Source organism: Pelodiscus sinensis, chromosome 1 (genome assembly GCF_052426305.1).
Source record: "Pelodiscus sinensis isolate ZL-2025 chromosome 1, ASM5242630v1, whole genome shotgun sequence".
Taxonomy (NCBI): Eukaryota; Metazoa; Chordata; order Testudines; family Trionychidae; genus Pelodiscus; species Pelodiscus sinensis.
Window position 1 is genome coordinate 148,455,462 of NC_143052.1, and position 22,439 is coordinate 148,477,900.

General features: G+C 42.7%; 1 protein-coding gene across 2 annotated transcripts in view; it reads right to left on the reverse strand.

The window, feature by feature from the left end:
- SLC22A15 (solute carrier family 22 member 15) overlaps positions 1 to 22,439 on the reverse strand; it is a 44,362-nt gene that overhangs the window by 16,402 nt on the left and 5,521 nt on the right. For both annotated transcript variants that reach the window (XM_075905719.2, XM_075905712.2), the window contains exons 2-6: positions 12,041 to 12,253; positions 8,014 to 8,146; positions 6,807 to 6,971; positions 5,345 to 5,474; positions 2,770 to 2,985 (exon numbers count right to left, since the gene is read on the reverse strand). In XM_075905719.2, the coding sequence (XP_075761834.1) occupies positions 2,770 to 2,985; positions 5,345 to 5,474; positions 6,807 to 6,971; positions 8,014 to 8,146; positions 12,041 to 12,253 (857 nt within the window). The remainder of the gene's footprint in view (positions 1 to 2,769; positions 2,986 to 5,344; positions 5,475 to 6,806; positions 6,972 to 8,013; positions 8,147 to 12,040; positions 12,254 to 22,439) is intronic.

Below are 22,439 nucleotides of genomic sequence, written 5' to 3' on the forward strand. Positions count from 1 at the left end.
ATATTATTCCTTGGTCTGACATGCACTTGCAAACCCATTTTTCCAAGTTTACCTTTGAGCCTCTACTTGTTATGCATGCCTCATATCTGTGCTGGGTGCACCCACACTGTGGTATGCAGACATGAGTCAAAAGCTGTGTCTTCTGGGGGTGTATCCCAGGTTACTTGGCACTCTAGCTGGCTGTAGCCTCATTAGAGCTTGGTTCTGATGCAGTGTGGGACAACTTGTCTGTCCATCCCACAGCACTTTAATCAGAAGTATTCTTAGCCCACCAACACATTCATCTGAGCCATTTCCAGTCTGGACACTGCCTGTTATTGGGGGCCAGGCCCTGGATCCAGCACCGGCGTACAGCTTTGCCTGCTTGGGGTTTCACTGCTATTTCAGGATTCAGGCAGTGAAGCTACAAAATGGCAGTGGACATTTCAGCAACAGTTTCTGTCCTACTGAAGCCAGCGCTCTGACTGGGGCATAGCCACATCACACGCAACCCAGTTGATGCAGCTTCCACCTGCTGCCACTGCCGCAGAATCCCCATATGGAGGCAGCATTTCTGGAGCAGAATGACAACACTGCCTGGTGGGATCACAACATCTTGTAGCTCTGGCAATATCAGCAATGGCTCCAGAACATGTGCATGATGTACATGTTTGTAGATCTGTGCAAGTAGCTTGCACAGACATTCTTGCATCAGGATACACATGACAGAAGCCATAACAATCCAAAAGCAGGTCATTATACCCATATAGAAACTCACCACACAAGACTGCAATGGGCTCATGGCCAACCAGCTTAGTGTTGGTAAGGCAATTGTGGGTACTGTGGTTATGCAAATTTGTAAGTCAATCAGATATATTCACTGAAAGATGGCTGGCATAAACAGTGTTCCTGAAATAATTGCTAGCTTTGAGAAAATGGGTTTTCCAAACTGTGCTGGGGCTATCAATGGGGATCACATGCCCATAATTTGTCTTTCACAAGGAGCAAATGAGTACACCAACTGCAAATTTGCATCGTTATGCAGACTGACTACAGCAGCAGGCCCATGGATGCCAACATGGGATGTATTAACAAGGTACATGATGCCAAGGTTTTTCAGAAGTTATATTTCTGCCTTCACAGACAAGCAGGGACATTATTGCTTCCAAATGTCATTATTGTAAATAGAATCACTCTTCCACTGTTAATCTTGGAGAACTCACCTACTCCCACCTGCCATGGCTTATAAAACTGTACCTATTTCATAGGGCCTTATAAAAAAAAGTTCAGTTACACACTCTGTAGCTGTAGGACAATGGTGTAATGTTCATTTGGCTAGTTGAAGTCAAAATGGGGCTGCCTTCTGAACCCTCCAGATGTCAGTGTTATCCTCACTGTGGCCAGCTGTGCACTGCACAGTGTTTGCAAGGCAAAAGAAGAATCATTTTGCCAGAAGTGAATATTAAATGCTACCAGAAAGTGCATCTATCATTACTGAGGCGGAGTCTCCCCAAGCAAGGGAAATAATTTATTCTTAGGAATCTATTGTAACAGACTGTTCACGTTTAAACACACACTCGTTGATAATGTTTCAAACAGTTCTACCTGAAAGTCTAAAGCACCAGTCACCAGTCTGTTTGGACACCACCATCATAATAAATCAGCTTTTGTTCTTTTCTGCTTACAAAACAAATTGGCCTTATAAACTATATTTGCTAGTAGTTCTTCAGATGGCATTGTATTATTACATATGGACAGTTTAAAAAAACCTGTTTTAATACTTTTTCATTTTTCTTCATGTTTATTACAAAATATCTGCATTAATTAATTATTCCTCACATTAAGTTAGACTAAGCTACCTTTCTAGCCAAAAAAACCCCAATCAATAAAGAACTACTCTAACAAAAGTCAGCCTAAAAAACATTACTAAAATCTAAGAAGTCAATACCAAAATCCTACTCCAATCAGAATTACTACCCTGAAACAGGAATAATGCCAAAGACTCCATGAAGCCCACTCTAATGGTGATGGGCAACAGTACACACCTCTCAGACAGACAGACAGACACACAACAACTGGTTGCTGTCATAGCAATTTCACAAAAGGAAGACTGCTTATTTAAAAAACAGAAAGTTTTTGCTAGTGGTTTGTACAGGAGACTGAGAATTGGAGACCCGGATTTTATTCCTGAAAGTGCAATTACGTCAATCTTATCCAATTTATGACCCAGAGCCTGCAAAGATTCATACATATGTTTAACCTTAAGGTTTTTAATCTTTGCAGGACTAGAGATTTGGTGAAAAGCTTTAAGAGACTTTTAAGAAAAATGCTAGATATTTATTTTTTGAAGCAGCTCTCTAAACAGGTTAGTATCTTGAATACTAAAATAATATTGGCTTACTAGCTAAAGAGACCAATTTGGGCACTGAAATAGAATCAGATTAAAACTCTCACAACCTTGGGCCAAAGAATTAGGACATAACTAAATCTCAGCAACTTTGAAGAGCTGTAGGGAAAGACACAGTTCTCAACTACTTTTGAGATTCTTAAAAGCATCAAAAAAGTGCCCAGACTAAGTACCTTAGGCCTAGGTTATTAATATGACATCAGATGAAAAACAAACACGCAGAGTGAAGAAATTCATACAAAGATCCTGTTATATACATAACTCCCCCAGTGATAAAGAGACAGAAAGCATGACAAGCATTCTCTCAGCAACATGTTTCTCAAATACTTTAAAAAGCAGCAGTAGCAGTTTCAAGAGCAGACCCTAAAACGGATTGTAAGTACCAGATGAACATCATGATCAAAGTGCGCCCCAAAAGGATCTTGTATCGGAACAGGTCCAAGAAACTGCCCGTCTCTCTGCGGTTCCTGTCAGCTGGGAGCTTTAGTGAAAAAGTGCATTTCTGTTTGCAGTTCCTCTTTGCAATGAGGGAGAGGGCGTCTTCCGCTTCTCTCAGACGACCTTGTGAGTATAGCCAGCGGGGTGATTCAGGAATGAATCTGAAACAGAGATTTCATTGAAGCTTTAGGGCCCTACTCTTATAGATGATTGAATTCGCCTGGTTGGAATAGAGCTGAAGGACATTTCAATGTAACATGTTTTTTCAAACAGCATTTTACTTCAGCTTTAGAATTCAACCCACAGGTTTAGAATTCATCTGTAATTGCAGGTAAATTACACTTTAATAAGAAGTGGGAAGAATAATGATAGAAATGTAGCCGTGTTAGTCTGGGGTAGCTGAAGCAAAATGCAGGACAATGTAGCACTTTAAAGACTAACAAGATGGTTTATTAGATGATGAGCTTTCGTGGGCCAGACCAAGTGGGTCTGGCCCACGAAAGCTCATCATCTAATAAACCATCTTGTTAGTCTTTAAAGTGCTACATTGTCCTGCATTTTGCTTGGGAAGAATAAGACCACCTTTATTTCACATTTTTCTAAGTACCTAACATGCAGCAACTTTGCTCTCTATATTAAAATTACACTAAATAATAGTTGTCTGCATTACAGAAATACAAAATTAAAGATGTGTGAATTAAAAGGGTTACAGTACACAGGCAGTTGCTAGTTATAAAACCCTGAAACTAATTTAGCTTCTCACATCTTCTCCCTAATTCTATCCAAAATTATATCTTGCAGACAGAGTAGCCACTGAGAAACAATTATCTCTGCCTATTGGCAGAATCTGATTCATACAGCTGAGATGCCTGCCTACAAATATCCTTCTGTGCCTCTTGTTTTCCTGAAGCTTTCACCTTTTCAGGTTGTGGTCTGTATCCAAAGTTGATTTTTTAAACACATATTTAATGTGAGCAAAAGCGATCCAGCCACCTTTGTACAAAAAGGTAGGAAAGGAGCATTTTCTCCTATCTAAGCCAAAGCATCCTTGTAAGCTTTCTGAACAGCTCTAGGGTCAGACAGCTGGAAGGTTTAAATTTGGTATAAAAATTGCACTTATCGTAGAGAGGTAATTTTGAGCAGAGCTTTGAAGTCGAGAGTAAAGCTTTAAAAATTGTTTACTTCATAAAGACAACCTGAAAGGTAAGTTACTTTTTCATTTAACTGTATTTTTTTATCCTAGAAATATCAAGAATATCAAGCAAGACTCTTTATTAAGCATATGTCTATACAGCAGGGCTAAAGTCGGACTAAGCTACGCAACTTCAGCTACGTCAATTGCGTAGCTTAAGTCAAAATACCTTAACTCGACTTTTGGTGTGGTCTACACAGCAGGAAGTCGATGGAAGAACACTCTCTTCGACTTCCTCATTTCACGAGGAGTAAGGGGTTACAGGACTCAGAGTAAGAAATCCTCCAGCTCGACATTATTTTAAAATAAAGGTTTGTAGTATAGACATGCACTATGTTGTTTCAGAATAACGTCAGTTATTTCTAAATAACACTGCTGGGTAGACTTACCCTAAGGGAAGAGCAATGTTCCCACTGGGATTTGTATTATTACACCTGAACTGAAGAGGTGAATATAAATCTTTAATAAAGGTTTCTTTTAATAAAAATGTAACGGAAGTCAAACAGCAATGAAAAGGCCTACTCTTTCAAATGCTAAATATTCACTTGTGATGTCTTGGCTGGAAGACTATGACAAATATCCACAAGATTCAAATCACAAAAGGCAAGCAGCAAAAACAGTGCTTTTGATTAAAAAACCGTTTTAAGCATACTATAACCATTATGTAGTAGAATGGGATGGGAAACCTCAGGCCTAGGGGCCAGATGCAGCCCCTAGCTTGCCTGGATCCAGCTCCTTCCAGCATTGGGAAGCCCGTGCTGGCACTCTAGCCCGTCTGCCGCCCAACTGGCTTCTCACTTGTGTGTGGCCCTTAATTTTTTTGTGGGTCAGCATCCCCTATCCAAAAAAGGTTCCTCACCCCATGTAGAAGAAGATGACACACAACTTAAATTTTTCCCTAACTTTATGTTTGTATGCAACCTCAATACTGTTCCTTATGTGTGTCCATTATGATACTGTCCTTGAAACTGAGAAATTAGCATGTGATCATGTAGTTACATATATGCAGCATCTTGCAGTAAATATGTAAATCCAAGACCGTCAGGTATATGACAAGTGTAGATAAAGCTGTTCTTAAACATCATTCTAGAGAGTAAAAACAAAATTCATACTCATAAAAATTTGGCATGTATTGGCCATTTAAGTTTGCAGATGTGTCAGCACTGCAGTGGGAGGGAGACATGGGCTTACTATGTGGTGTGAGACAGCAATACCACTATCTTTCCCCTACCACTCCATCTGATCCCTGGAAAACTCTTTGGCCTACTTCCTCAATTTCTATTCTTTTGATGAAGGCCAATGAAACAATTTTAAAAACAGTAACTTACAGAGAGAGGAGAAAGACTACTGTTCCCTCCAGATTAACCACAACTGCCAGAGTCCTCCAAGAACGAATGAAATATCCTAACATAGCATACTGGGCAATTCCCACTGCAAAGAACAGGCCACCGATAGATCCTAACACGTTGGGAAAAAAGAAATGTTACAAACTATTTCACAATATTGTTCATCCCCATTTATGTGTAATCAGAGAGACTAGCACTTCTCTAGGAAGGCAGGAAGCATGAACAAAAAAAGCTACTTGACTCAAAACTAGGAAAAACAGATCCCTAATAGAGAAGAACTATTAAAAAGATTAAACACATACCAAAACAGGACAAAAGAAAACTGCTACATAAATAATTATTTGGCTTTCCTATAGCACTTGTCACCCATCAATTTGAAAACATTATAAAGAATTAGTTCTTATAACCCCGCACCTGGCTTGTTGCAACCTCCCACTCCCAAAAATAAATACTACTAATTATTGTAAAGATGACATTTCCAATAACATAAAACATTAGTTATAACCTTCTTGGCTCATGAAATATTAAGTTTTAAAACTATCACTGATCCTTTAGCCAAGCTCTTTCCCGGCATTAGTCAAAGAATAAATGTGTCAAGTTCCAGACCTTGGAGCAGTGTAATTTACAGGCACAGTACTGCATGACAGCTTGCATGCTAGCAACAACTATAGTTAAAGTGTCCAAATGTTTCCATTATATTTTCTTTGCAGTGTTATTGTAGCTACATTGGTCCCTGGATCTGAGAGAGATAAGATGGCTAGGTGAAGTAGTATCTTTTATAGGACCAACTTCTTTTGTTGCCTTTTCCGGACCTGAAGATTTCTGTGAATCTCAAAAATGTGTCTCATCCACCAAGAGATGTTGATCAAATAAAAGATATTACCTCATCCACTTTGGTTTTCTTCTATATTAAGGTCTCAGGCTGATTTTTACCACAGGTTTAAGCAAAAGTGGTCCAGCCACTTTAGAATATAAGGGAATAAAAAAAGAAACCCACCACTTTTCACATTTTATAAAAATATATATTGTGGATTTATTTGCTACGCCAAAACAGCATAAGGGAGGAAGAAATTGAAATTTGGCAGGCAAATATCTCCCCTTGAGAAGGGTCTTCCTGGGTCCAGAGTTTTTAGTCAAAGAATGCTGTATCTTGCATCCACATGTGACTTGCTCAGCTGCAGAGTGTACAGAGTGCCTCAGTCAGTGTGCATTTGTCAGCGTCCAGTCTCAGTAGTGCAGGAATCTGAAGTGGTTCAAAGTCACTTACTATGTTCATCTAAGGAGTACGTTAAACGTGGCAAGGCTTGCAGACTGTATGGTCATGCATATGCACAAAGGAACAGAGTTTGAAACATTAAATTTGGTATTTCTAGACACAGGTGCTCAAACTGAGCTCTCTAGAGCTGAACAGTTTTCTCTAAAGATGTTGCAACTAAAGCTGTACCTGCCAATGCCCAATAGGCAGTTCCTACACATTCATTCAGTAGAACAAAGGCCACCAACGACATTCCTCCATTCATCACCCCCACCAAGAAGCGAGAGATTGCAAAGAACTCGTATGATGGGGAGAATCCATTTGCAATGGCAAACAAGATGTCAAGGGCAAAACCTGGAAGACAAAGTTTAAGATTTAATGAATGAGAAAAACAGCATTTAGCACGAGCATTACTTGACATTCGGCAATACCTGTTCTAATCAAATCATATTCAAGACCTATAAGAGTCTGTTGCTTATGGGGCAGAATCTTAAAGGAGATTGTCTAAGAAAAGTGGTCTTCTTCACAGGATTTACTTCCTTAATATCCCACTTCTGTTCACAGAAGGCAGCATTTCTCTTCAGAAAAGCCACCATCACAATTGACAATAACCAGGATATCTTGTTAGCAGTTTCAGCAGAGAAGCCCAAGTCTGAACAGGCCCTGAACAGAATTTTCTCCTCATCCCTAGAAGTTTTCCTTCCAGGTCATATCTCCTTTTTGTCAGAAGAGTAAGGTGGAGGAAGTTTGCACTGCTGTAATCTTCCCTGTATCTGTTCTGTGACCAGAAAGTTTCAAAGTTCAGGGTCAGACACCTTTCAGCAGCACTGAGTCAATAAAAGACTTAAAAGTGTCATTAAAAAAAAGTGTTAAACTTTAATATGCCCTGTATATGATATCCCCTGAACAAACTGAAATCCATGGGTTTTAAAACTCTGCTAAGTTTACAAATATTCAGCAACACATGCATGATTTAGGAAGTGATGGCAAACTCATCTAGAACTTTCAGGAGCCTTGACAATTAAATGAAAGGATAATAAATAAATAATTTTTGATGCTCAAATTTTAAGTTTCATTTGAGGAGCATTCATGAACATTATGGCAAACAACATGGGTCCACCTTTTAAGTTTAAGCATACGTGTTGGGTTTCCAGCTTCATAACAGGTTCCTTAAACTTCATGCATTTAAATGTTGACCTGAGTACACAAATATGGATTATTTGCCCCAATTTGGGTTCCTTGTATGCAGTGGAAGATGCAAAATTAATCTCAACGCCTTGACTTTCCACAGAACTTAAATAACTTGGATAACTCTGTCTTCTATGATAGACAATGATGCACTAACGAGACAATGAAATACCTCTCTAGTCATTTTGTTAGGGCTGCAGTGAATTACCTGTGAGATAGACTTTTTTCCTCCCAAAGCGATCTGAGAGCTGGCCAAAAGCGATCACTCCAACAAACACACCACTGAAGAAAAACGAACTAGCAGCACTGACTTTGTATGATGTGTTCCCAATTAAAAACCACTAGGAAGAAAAAACAGCTTTAGGCAAGGGGAAGAAGAATCTTTTTAAAACAAAACTTCAGCTCAAGCTCCACTTCAATCACTAAAATGCTACCTTCCACCCAAACCCACCAATTTCCCATTATGCAATTCCCCATCACCTCTAAAACAATGCCATTCAATCTGAAGTGGTTCAAAGTCACTTACTGTGTTCATCTAAGGTGTACGTTAAACGTGGCAAGGCTTGCAGACTGTATGGTCATGCATATGCACAAAGGAACAGAGTTTGAAACATTAAATTTGATATTTCTAGACACAAGTGCTCAAACTGAGCTCCCTAGAGCTGAACAGTTTTCTCTAAAGATGTTGCAACTAAAGCTGTACAATGCCCAATAGGCAGTTCCCTGAAAACAAGGTTAAACTCCTCAAAGGAACATTATTTTTTTATTGGCTTTGTTGTTTTTTACTTATGTATTAGGAATGTCAACGTGTAGTCCACTGCACGATTAATGGATAACTCTTTGCTTATTGGTTAATCTTATTGACTGTACGCACTCGTGACCCCCGCTGCATCAGAGGCAGCAAAGGAGGAGGGGAGCAAGAGTCAGTGCCAGTGAGGAGCTGACTTTAAGCAGGCTCTCCATAAGCACTGGATCCGCCTGGCCCCCTCCCCGTGCTGCTGCCTCTGATAGAGAGGCAGCAGCATGGGGGGGAGGGGACCACAGGCTGGAATTAATATGCATGGGGACCTGCCTGCCCTCCTCCTTTCTATCTTCTACAGACACAGTGAGGGGGAGCAGGCAGGAGCCGGTGCTGGGAACAGCTGGCTTAAATGCCGGTTCTCTCCGCAGTGCTGCCTCCTTCCCCACTGCGCTGCTGTCTCTATTTGCCAGCAGCAGCCCTTGTCTGCAGGGAATCCAAGCTCGCTGCGAATAGAAGCTGCTCTGCTTCCTATCCGCCTCTGCTGCTCCTCCTGCCTGCCTCCCCTCACTGCCTCTGTAGGATATTCTGCCATGAGAGGTGGAGCATCCTCTGCCCATGGGGAGCTCAGACCCCTCTGCTCCCCGCAGTCAGGGGCTGCTGCCATGGACTAGCCTCTGTCTGCGACCTGCCTGGGCCTCCACATATAGAGACTGCTTTGTGAGTTCCTCTTCCCCCTCCCTGGGACATCCTTTGTCTGTGGGGAGCTCAGACCCCTATGGACAGGGGCTGCTGTCACTGGATCAGTGGCACCAGTGCAGCACAGCAGGCAGTCGGTTTGCACAGGAAGCTAGTTTTTAAACTGGCTCCCCTTGCGAGCCAGCTCCTGCCTGCCACCTGACGCAGCTGCCTCTGACACAGAGGCAGCAGCCCAGGGTGGTAGAGGCTCCCTGGGAGCGAGGCCGGGAGCTCACTGGCTGCTGGCCCCATCCCTGGAGACTATCCAATAGTCATGTAGCTGATAAGATTGCATGGGGTTACACAACTATTCAGTTACACGGTAAGGATATTGCGATATAGTGTAACTGGATTTTCATCTATATATCTCTGTGTACATTTGTATCTAGGTAATATATAGAGTTACAATTTAGGCACAATTGTACACACACACACACACACACACTAATTTGAATTATCTAATCAGTTTTCTTTCTGCATGATTACAAGAATAATTCTGTAATTTTTATATGAATGTTAATTGAGCCTGATAATCGTGTGTCTAAGTAATACTTGATGCTTTCTGAATCAGTCACAGATCAGGAAAAAAAAAATTAGGTAGAGCAGACAGCAATTTGCTCTTTAAGTTCACCCAAACAGTTAGAAGAACTTTGCTTTAATATAGTCAAAACATATTACTCCCTCCCCCCGATATAAGAGCCATCACATCCATTCATGAAATAATACTTAGTCTGTTAGTTATTCGATTTGTTTCAGCATGAATTGTTGACGGCCACAAACTTTACTTAAGAGTTGAAAAGACATAAGAGCTGCGCAGATCATCCCAAATAGCACAAATAACACTTTTAGACCACTCCATCATGAATTATTATAATACATTTAACAGAAAAACATTAAGAAGCTTTTTTATATGAGACAGTATTTTAATGGGACTATTCTTTCCACCTGTAAAGCCAGGCACCACAGTTATTAGGAGTCCAACTGAACAGGACTTAAAAAGAAAAATAACTAATACCTTTTAGCTGCATACAACTTTAAAATCCACTAAAGCAGAACCTTCCATGCAATTGGGGAACTATGCATCCCACACTGAAGTCTGAGAATATCTCCATTCCAACTGCATGATGTCCATCCTCAGGATCTGACCAATCCCGGGGAAGGGAGTTTGCTAGACCATGAGAGGTCCGGGAGGGTGGAGACCAGCCTTCCCACTGTGCTCCTCCCCCCAATCACCCAGCCTTGTGGCCCCATGGGTTCTGTCAGGGCCGGCCCACAACATTTTGGCACCTGAGGTGGGGAGCTCAAATGACGCCCCCATGCTCCGTCGCTTGGGCCAAAACTTCGAAAGGTCTCAATTCTGCCTTCTTCCTGTTCTACTCCTCTCATAGTACTGCTCTGCTACCTACGTACGCACCAGCAGCAGACACAATTTTCTACACCCTGGGTCCTAGTGGCGCCCCCCCCTCCAGTCTGGCACCTGAGGCGACTGCCTCAGTTCGCCTCTAGGAAAAGGCCAGCCCTGAGCACTGGCAGCTTTGCTGGCCTCGGAGCCCCATCAGCTGTGGGGTCTGCTGCCCTGCAAGCTCCAGCAGCCTGGGACTCTGCTGCCCCATTGACCGTCTCCACTCCCAGTCACCGGCAACCTCTGCTGCTGGGGCTCTATGATCCAGCAACAGATGTTGGACCAGAGAGTCCCAAACCACAGAGGTTCAACCTGTACTTGTTTTTAACCTTAAGAGGATGTTTAACATTAGAAGAAAAAGTTGTATCTACAGAAGATTTTATATTGTTATAACCAATTTCAATTTTCTTAAGTTATGCATGTTACATTTAAGAGACAGGAACATAATACTCATTTTTCCCCCCTTATACTACAGGATGGAGGAGCACAGAAAGTGTCTCTGAACGGAGTTGGTCAGGAGTGTGCGAAAACTATCAACTTTTATTAACATGCTTGTAACCAATGAACTTTGAGCTTTTAAAGTCCAAGCTAAATTAATATCTCTGGATATTGATCATATATTTGTAAGCACTAAGAGTTGACAAACCTGCACAAGTCTAAATTCAGGTCTTCTATTTATAGTAAATGTGTTCAGAATGGGAAACTACCTAACCTAATTTAGTGTTAATGTCTACCTAAGGCCTACCCCAGTGCAGACTGAATCTGGAATAGTTTATATGGAGAATTATATAGGAACCATAGAAGGGATACTTGCAAAAACTTATAGTCCATATCTATAAACCCTAAGCCTCACCCTGGAATACCTCAAACAGCTCCTGCAGAGCAGCTTCCTCATGGGTTCTCATGCTGCATGCATGCAGGCTGCCTGGCATACTTTTAAGCATAGCACTATGAATTAAAGCCCCATCATGAGAATGAGAAAAATTACACAGGAAGAACAGAGCTATCAAACAGTTCTGAGGATCAAATGGCATTAATGTTATTTCTCAGTTCCAATCCATTTCTATAAACATGCAACAGTGTGAAGCACAATTCCCATATGAAAAGCAACTAAAGTTTTGGAGCAGACCCAATGATCAAGGTCTATAGAACAAGACTGGCTTGTTGTACATTTGAACAGACAACTTGTAGACCAACTAGAGAACAACACCTACTTCTTTGTTAAATCAAAACACTCATTGATTTGGAAATTAAGACAAGAAAGTTGTACAACCAGTCCCTCTACTCCTCCCACTTCCACCCCATGAGATGTATTAATCTCATAATGGCCGTGATACCCATTTCATTATTTATTACCTCAGAAGCTATAGATGTGAAGCTGTTGCTGAAGTGCACATGTTTATGAACTTCACTCCCATTGGCTGTCAGCAGCCATTCCCCGAAGGCTCTCTCTTCAAAAGTGGACTGGTTGCTATGGCTTTGATTAGCTGAAAGCTCTTCAAGGTCCCAGTGGTAGGGAGGTGTCGCCCCTACTAGTGCAATGAGGATTGCTTCAGTGGCTACATACAGCTGAAACAAACAAAAAAAGACAGCAAAGAGGCTAAACCAACACACACATAAAAAAGCAACATTTCATCCACAGAGATTTCAAGTCCGTATTAAAATGCCCTTCCTGTATTTTTGGATTCTATTAAAATTATAAATATCTAACATTACATAATCAAGTATCATGGTTCCAGATAAATAGTTTTCATGCTTTTAGAGTGTGGGTTACTTATTGAGAAACCCTTTTTAGGGATATATCCTTCCCCCAAACCTTAAAATTCCAATGACAACCATGGCAAATAAAGCGTTCGGTTACATGAAAGAATATTTAGAAGTTTATCAAAAAAAACAAGGAAAAAAACGTATTTGAAGGGAATTATATTAATTTCCACTTCATGATTTTGTCAGTCCTGTTCACTTCTTCCACTTGGGAGGCACATTTTAATATCTGACCCAAATACCCCCACTGACTACAACAAACACCCGCGTCACCAATCAAATCTCTCCAGACCTCATTGCAGTTTGATTGTGTCCTCCTGTTAGCTATATTCCCAACACTGATGTCTTCTAAAAACCTGATCAATTGATTTCGCACTCTCATGCAACCTAACAAAGACATGAGTTAAAAAGATACTTTTTATTTAGTTAGGTAAAAGCCCACTGAAAATCCAAAGTGCCCTAGTCTGGCACACAGTAGGGAACATTGCTGCTTGAAGACTCAGGCTATGGGTACACTACAGAGCTTAGAGTGGGGCAGTTGCACCAATGCAGTGCTGCCCCTGAGCAGTAGTATGTAGGTCAATGGGAGAATTTCTCCTGCCAACATAGCGCTGTCTAGACAAGTGCTTAGGTTGGTGTAACTTACGTCACGTAGAGGGTTGCTATTCATATCCCTGAATGACATAACTTAAACCATCACAAGCTGTAGTGTGTACATAGCCTGAGTTGCTTCCCAAATGGCAGAAGATCCATAAACCATCATTCTACAAATCCAAGGTGTCCAGACTCTAGGCTGAAAACTATTGCTCTAAGACTTCTGTAAAAACAGAAATCCCCAACCGGAAATCAGCAAACAATAAAGGAAAATTTTAAAAAAGTTTTTTGTGGCATTACCAGCTACATCTTATAGGTCTGCCAGATTGTATGATCTTATATAAATTAAAAAAAAATCAAATAATGTTACCTTGGTTTAAACAACAACTGAGGATTATGGGATTCTCAAATCCAAAATACATTTACCACCAAGTTTAAATGCTAGCACCTTTAAATCAGTCAAATATTTTGCTGCATTTGGTTTGGGGAATGGAAGCTCAACACTCATTTTTCCTTTAAAAGAAATCCAATTCACAGAGCACTCATTCAAAAAAACAGATGGCTAAATATACAATGGCAGGGGATAGATATTTTGGTATGGAAAGATTTCAGCTGCAAGCTTTCAATGGGTGGAGATGGAGAAGAACAATTTTTAAAAGCCTATTTTAAAAAATAGGTCCCTTGAATAGATCCTTTAAATTAAAAAGTACATGAAATATTGGAGACATACCTTGCTGTTATTCAAGAACACATATTTCTATATTACAGCCAATGCCAAAGTAAGGCATAAAATAACTACAGCCACAACTAGACTACATAAGAACATAACATATAAGAACGGCCGTACTGGGTCAGACCAAAGGTCCATCTAGCCCAGTAGCCTGTCTGCCGAGAGTGGCCAGAGAAGTGACTACAGAGAAGATTGACACTGCAGCAAGACTACAAGCCTTTATTTCAAAATAATGTCGAGATGGAGGACTTCTTACTCTGACTCATGGTAACCCTCATTTTATGAGGTATGAGAGTGTTCTTCCTTTGACTTTCTGCTGTGTAGCCGAATTAAGCTATTCCTACTTCAGCTATGCAATTGATGTAACTGAAGTTGCACAGCTTAATTCAACTTTAGCACTGCTGTGTAAACATTCCCTTAGCATTTCCTTCTGAAGTTCAGTGATTATCTCATCTTTCATTAAAAACAGCTCCTGGCCCTTAGAGTTGTAGTGAAAAGCTTGAAAGTATGACCCAAATCAACACCTTGGTTAAAAAAAAAAAATCCAGAAGACAAAAGTCAAATTTATGTTTTATCATGATTTGGGCAACCTCATTTGAATTTTGTATCTTAAGTTTACCAATACTGTTTACAGGCAGTCCCCGGGTTACGTACAAGATAGGGACTGTAGGTTTGTTCTTAAGTTGAATTTGTATGTAGGTCGGAACTGGTACATATTGTAGGGGAAACTCTAGCCAAACATTTCTCCAGAGCTCAGTTTTATTCTCCCACACCTCACTTCCCTCAGTCCTTTATTCTCAAGCTGAGGTGTCTGCTGAGAAAAGCTGCTCCACATCTCCCTGGTCTGCTGGGGGGGGGGGGGGGGGGGGAAGGGCACTAGCTTCGCGTCTCCCTGGTCTGCTGGGGGGAAGCAGCTAGTGTGGGGTTGCCTCACCCTGTTTGTAAGTAGGGATGTAACCCGGGGACTGCCTGTATACATTAGTGCACAGCAGGTGTGATGTTACACAACCAGAAAACTAATCTTTTATCATAATTTTGTAATGTGTAAATGCCTGTGTGAGGTAGTAGAGAAGTAGGCCTTTTATTTTCAATTTGGTATTCACCCTGTACAAGAAAAGAAATCAGAATGGTGCCATTTAGTTTTCATTTTGCCTTATAGTCCTATAACATTTGCTCTACACACTGCTGTTATTGTTTCCCTACAGATAAAGCAATGATCTATATTAAAAAGCAAAAATAGTCTTATGCTCCTTTCTTCTTCTTTATGATGGATAGGTAGGATTCAAAGATGTGGTGTTTGGTTGTTTTTTGTGATAAGCGCATTAGAAATTCAGTAGGTAGTCCAGAAAATTCTGAGGACTAGAAAACTTGTGAAATGATATCACTATAAGAACTAAGAAAGTGCAAGCTGTGACCCTGGGAGACCACATGCCAAAGTCCCCATGTCTCAACTGAACCCTGACAAATTCACAGCTGGAATCAATCTGGCTCACCTATGTGTCAGTACTATTAAAATAGGTATTAAAATTACAAGAGTGTTCAATGTTTAAACTTTATTGAATGCTTGTGAGTTGCTGTATGAAATAGTCTCACTTATAAACTGTAAGGTAATATCTGAGCAGTTAACATTGTGAGCCTGTGTGACCACATCACCAGACAGGGAAAAGAGAGATTAATCAGTGTGAAAGGCTTATCTTCCACAGAAAACATTATACCCTTCTCAATAGGAAAGGTCCATTGACATCAGATGGACTATTGTGAGTTGTAAAAGACGACAAAAGATATATGTTGCTCTGCTATCTCCATCCATCTCCCTGGCCTGTGAACATGAGTCATGCAAGTGGATCACTCCCATCTGCTGAGTTTGCAGCTCACATGGCATCAGGAAGATAAAAATCACACATTAAAAGAAATTAGGTCTCTCTCTGTCAGTGGTCGCCAACCTTTTTACACTCAAGATCACTTTTTAAATCTCAGAACAAGTGAAGATCTACTGCCCCACCCCTTCCTTGAAGCCCCGCCCTCTCTATTCTCCTCCTCTCCATCACTTGCTATCCCTAGCCCCTTATACACTCTACACTGCCACTTTTTTCTTCCGATTCTTCTGTAGGAAGAGGTTTTTCCAACATTTAGCCTACCTAGACTGGACCAATTGTCAGAAAAACCCCTTCTTTTGGCAGTCCCTTCATTCCTCGTGGAACATACAGGGGTTACCGAAAGAGCATATTTGCTTTTCCACTAAAAAATACGGAAGAACAAACGCATCCCAGGATCTCTAGAAACCTGGAAAAACTCCTGTAGTCTAGCCGTACCCTCACTGGGATGAGACAAGATGTGTGGTCTCTGGGGTGGGAATGAGGGATTTGGGTGTGGTGAGAGGCGCAAGCTCTGGGAGGAAATTTGGATACAGGAGGAGGTGGAGAAGGGGACGTTGGTTCGGGGAGGGGGATCCAGGCTGGGGAGTGTTGGGGTCAAATGGAGGATTGGGCTACTAAGCAAGCCACAGGCTTGTGGATGTGAGGGTGCAGGAATTTGGGTTGGGCTATGTGAGGGGCTCAGGGCAGGGGGTTCCAGTGTATGATAGGCTCAGTTCTAGGGTTTGGGGGCGGGGGGTGCAGGAGTGTTATAATGTTGTAGCCAGATAGGGGCTTAGCCCCAAATGGGGGTTTGTTGGCCAGGCTTCATTTTTAAATAAAATACTATGTCAAATACAAAAAGTTTCTGCATTGTCTTTATTTATGAGAAGGGCAGGCAACTTGTTTTGAGTTAGGGGGTCACTGACCCACAGAAAAGTCAATTGGGGCCACGCAAGGGAGATGCAAAAACCACACACACACACACACACACACACACACACACACACACACACACACACACACACAATCACAAACCCTCCTCCCAAAACCCCCAAGTCTGACTAGTGTGGCCCCAACTGTGCTGGTGGGAGCAGGGAACGTGGTACTGGGAAAGGGTTTTAGTGGGTGCTGGGGTAGGGTGGCAGTGGGGGCAAGGGACAGGATTCTGGAGTGGGAGCAGGGTTCTGCAGCAGGTGGCAGGGTGCCAGTGGGAGTCCCTGCACCTGCCTCCTCCCAGGACTCCTCCCCCCTCCCTCCACAGAGCAGGGAAGCCCTAACAGGCGGCGCCTCTGGGGCCAACTCTCCCCTCCCACAAAAACGGATGCACCAGGGCTGAACACCATGGCCAGCTGGCCAGGCAGCCCTCCTCTTTGCTCCAGCCCAGCTGCCCTGCACTCAGCCTGGGGAGGCTGCACCACGCTCCTGCTGATCTGGAGGCCCTTCCTCTTTCCTCCGGCCCAGCTGGAGTGAGGCACAGCCTCCCTGGGCTAAGTGCAGGGCAGCTGGGCTGGAGCAAAGAGGAGCAGCTGCCTGGCCACCTGGCCATGGTGTACTACGCTCTACCTGGGCTGGAGCAGAGGAAAAGCTGCCCGATCAGCTGGAGCACGGCACAACCTCTGCTTCTGCTGAACATCGTGGCCAGCTGAACAGGCAGCTTCCCCTCTGCTCAAGCCCACGTGTAGCATGGTGCACCTAGGCTGAACACCACAGCCGGCTGGCTGGGCAGCCGCTCCTCTTTGCTACAGCCCAGCTGCACTGCGCTCAGCCCAGGGAGGCTGTGCTTTGCCCCAGCTGGTCTGGAGCAAAGAGGAAGGGCTTCCCAGCCAGCAGGAGAGCAGCACAGCCTTCCTGGGCTGAGCACAGGGCAGCTGGGCCAAAGCAAAGAGGAGCAGCTGCCTGGCCAGCTGGCCATGGCGCTCAACCAGGGTGCACGATGCTCCACATGGGCTGGAGCAGAGGGAAAGTGGCCCCATCAGCTGGAGCATGGTGCAGCCTCCTCCGTCATTTATTATCTTTGTAATTCTATACAAAATAAGTTATAATCTTACCTATATTTGTCTGTTTTAACCTTGTAAATAACTTCAAGATCCTTTTCCTAAATAATAAAGCTTTATAAAGCATTGTGCAATTCACCTGAGGTGGAGTGACAGGTCCTTAGGCCTGAGAATAACCTCAATATTGCTGAGATTTTGGGGATAAGAGATAATCTATCAAAAAGGGTGGCAACATAGATCAGAGTATGTAAGAGGCCTGTTTGAATCCATGCTGTTATAAAACCCAAAGAGTTCACACTGATAATTGGCTGATGAATCAACTCTAGAACTCTCAACCAATTTCAAGATTGTGCTCTGAGTTTGACACACACTTTTGAGTTACTTCTTTCAGCATTAAAGGGAAAGGGATCTATTTTAAAGTCTAGAGCCCAGTGAGTCACAAGACAGCATAGTGGCCAGCCATGATGCCAAGGAAGGCACTTCTGGTGAGTATGCAATTACCCTGTTACATGTTCCTAAAATTTATTTTCAATTTGAAGAAAAAGTGAGGTGCAGTGGGGATCTGTTTTCCAGTAGTTGTTCCAGATACAAAGAGCATGCTACTTTGCAGAGCATTGTTCATATGCACAGGGATAGCCCAGGAATCCTCCAGGAAGATCACTGGGAAACTTTCATGGAGGTATCCTTTGCAGAAGGTGGCTAGGGAGGGCTCCCTTATTTCTTCCACCATGGTAGGACACTTTTCCTATACAACTCCAGTATTCACTGTGCTGGCAATACATAGCATAGAAACTTAAGGACCTGGTCTGTCCCAAATGCTTGCAGCATAAGCTCCCTTTCCACCTCTTTACCTTCCGGAGGCTGATATCACATCAGGTCACGTAGGGGAAATGGAGGAAGTGTTCATTACAGATACTTATACCACAAACAGAACATGTGATTCACCACCCATGGTGATGTCTGGATAGGGATGTAAAATCATTTTTAATTGGTTAACCAGTTAAAGTTTAACCAATGGAGGGGGCTGACCAGCTCCATTCCCAGCCACCGGCAACCTCTGCCACTGGGGCTCTATGGTCCAGAAATGGATGTTGTCAGACCAGAGTCCCAAACCACAGAGGTTCAACCTATTGTTGCTTTTAACCTTAAGAGAATGTTTTACATTAGACACAGCTTTTTCTTCTACAGAAGATTTTAAATTGCCTACCTTACAGACAATTTCAATGTTCTTAAGTTGTGCACTACAGTTACTATACGCAGTCACGTATTTAGAGATAAGAACATTATACTCGTTTTTCCTCTTTTTTTTGCCACCTCCCCTTGCAAGCGCTGCTCCACCCAGGTCTGCTGCCAAGAGTGGCTGCTCTAAATGACCAAAACAGCCCTCGTTCATAGCAGGCCCCACAGGGCAGGAACAGCCTCCTGCCCAAGGAGGGTGGAGAGCTGCTCCAGCCTCTACTGGTTAACTGGAACCAGTAAGCCTCACCCATTATGGGTGGAGCTTACCGGTTAACCTTTAACATCTCAACTTCTGGGTTCTTCAACCATACTTTCCTTAATATGCTGATGGTCTGGTTGGCAAGGATTGGCAAGAGACCTCAGATTCTGCAAGTGCAGAGCAACTATTACCAGCCGCATTGAGGGAAGGCAGAAGGGGAGAGTGGGCTTCCTGTGTTTTCTCATGGCTGCAAACTACCACCACTCTTGGAGACACCTTAAACAAAGATCACAATTTAGAGCAGGGGTGGCCAACCCGTGGCTCTCAAGCTGCATGCAGCAATTTGGTTAAAGAAATGTGGCTCTTGTTCTGAGCCGCGTGCCCAGACTGCTCATGTCCGGCCGCTCTGCAGACGTGCCCCAGTGCCTGCTCACAGCCAGACACTCTGCGCTCACGGCCAGCCGCCCTGAACACGAGCCCCAGCACCTGGAGGGAGAAACATGTGGCAGTGGCTCCGAGATCCAGGCACTGGGTGCCTGGCTCTGGGGGGGAAAGGAGGGAGATTGGGTTAGAGTAGGGGGGCTGTAGCACCTTAAACTCAAAGTCTTCATGGATGCAGACTAAGGCAGCCAACACAAACTTCATATTTAAATTCCAGGACAAAAAAAGAATCAGCATGTACCTGATTCACATGGTGTTTCTTTAAAGAAAATTCAAAGGCTATTGTTTGCCAGGCTGAAGCAATTATTCTGAGATATGAGTCTCTGCATTCTTGTTTTTGAACCTCTCATATTTGCAGTCTGGGACAGACCTGAATTTTTAGAACGATAAAAAAGCTATAATCTTCATAAGGAAAAAAAAAATGAGGAAACCATACCAGAGATCAACACGCTGGAGTGAAACAGGCACTTCAAATTGTGCTAATTTACTTCTCAGTTCAGTTTAATTAAAAAAATCCCACCCACACAACTCTCAGGACATAATAGGGCCATAATGTCAAATTTAAAATACATGGTGGGGATGCTTTTTTTTTAGCGTGAGACTATTACTGTATTTTTAAAGGTGTTTTTTTTTTAACTTGATGTTTGTACCTTGTCAAGTTCTCTAAAGATCTATGGACTGGTCATGAATTTTTTAAGTGACTAGAGACTTTATTGTTTTTTGCCTGAAATTTCCTATAATGTTATTTTTATCACTACATTTTGTGTACTATATCTCTCTATCTATAGATATATAAAAATAAATGTGGCTCTTCACACTGTATCCACAGCTATTGTGGCTCTTCGTCTCTATCTGGTTGGCCACCCGATTTAGAAGCGTAACTCTAGCCGCTGGTCTTGAAGCAACGTTCATATGGCATTTTCCATGCTCAGTTATGCTTCCGATGCAGTTTCCCACAAGTTGCAGCACGAGACCCACTGCCCATGCTGCTAGGTCATACTTACCCTGGCTGGAACAGCAAATCAGTTCATTGAATATCTGGGGATACTGGTTATGTTCTGGCTTTCACTTGAGTGTAGTAAGGGGAGTGGTTTTTAAATAGTTTTTTAAATTGCATTAGGCCCAGGTTATGAACTGACAATGGTTGCCTTGTGTTTTGCATGCCATACAGTAGAAAACTTGGCTGTCATCACACCCTCCACACCAGTGAAGAAACATTTGCAGACTGGCAGTAAGAAAAAGAGCATGTGTTGATATATTCAATGATATAATAAATGCCTCTGGGACAGCTGATATAGAACTAAGAACTAGAAGGATTTCATTGTCTGAAAAGTTAAGACATGTAGAGCATCCCAGAAGTATGAGTGTGCCACCTAGGATGAGATGCCGCACATTACAAAGCGCCAGACATGTTGAGGCATCTGGTTGAGCTTCAGGAAAAACCAGCTTGAGGCCAGATTCCCTCTGCAGCATTTGCAGAACTTCCCGGGAGCATTGCCCTGTTCCCAGTCTCTCTCCCCAAAATGTCCCAGGAAGAGGGAGTTGGGATATTTCAGTATCCCTTCCACTAGGAAAGAGTACTAAGAACAAAAGGCAGCTATTCAAAAACCCTTGATGGTTAAAGACTACTGTGGTTCCACAGACAAGCTAATATAGTTATCCACTCCCAAATGTATCATTTTCTCAAGGTTAAATTAAATGTCCTGTTTTTTCAGTTTCTTTATGTTCATGCAATAAGTCCATGTTTCAAGAACAAAATGCTCTATTTATTACAGTCATGGTGATTTGGGGAGGGCAAGGGTACATGGAAACTGATGCAATGGAGGGAATGGTATGAAAGGCACAATGCAGTTAAGTGACACACATTACTGTGGCTCATTACATAAACAGATTTTCAAAGCCTCTTGTTTCCCTGGTATTGGCTACTCAAAACTAGTGGCCAGCCTATCTGCTTCCATACTCTACTCCTGCAAAACCTGCTCTCCCATTGCCCCACGCCCCACAGATATTATGGAGCACACAGCAGGCAGCAATAACCACAGGGATATTGCTTTCATTGAGGTCTAACATGTTAAGCAAACTGCACCAGCAACCTTTTAAATGTCCAAAGGCATATTCCACCATTCTACACTTGCTTAGCCTATTGCTGAACTGCTCATTATTACTGTCCAGATGGCTAATGTACAGCTCCGTGAGCCATGGGAGCAAGAGTGTCCCAAGACTACTATTGGCTTTTCAACACCATGGTCATTCTGTGATCTGGAAAGAAAGTCCCTAACTGCAGCTTTCTGAACAGACCCTTGTTCCTAAAGTTGTGCACATCATAAACCTTTCCTGACCTTCCCACACCTATATCAGTGAATCCCCACTCCTGTGATCCACCAGCACTTTCAACACCATTGAAAAGTATTCTTCACCATTTATGTACTCTTTGGTTAGGCCAGAAGGTCTTAGATGGGAGTTGTGACTAAGGTAGTTAACCAGTAAGCCTCACCCTTAATGAGTGAGGCTTACCAGTACAAGTTAACCAGTGGGGACTGGAGTAGCTCCTCACCCGCCATGGATAGGGGCTATTCTTCCTGCAGCAGACCCCGCAGGGCTGGGAGTACTCCAGCTCTCCAGAGGAGCCCCTGTCCATGGTGGCGTCTCTTTAATCAGTTAACTGGTATGTTTAATCATCTAACCAATTAAATGGGATTTTACATCTGTAGCTGTGTCAGTGGGAATCACACATCACAACACAGGGGGACACCGTGTCACAAAGCAGACAGCACCCCCACTACATCACAGAGTCATGCTCAGAGGCTTACCATGTGAAAGGGGTTAACACCACAAAATGTTTGGAAGTCACTGGGCTAGGCAGTCTAATGTTAAGATTGGGATGTGAGTGCAATCTATTGCTCCACCACAGTTAGGGAACCCTAATGTGGCAAAACAA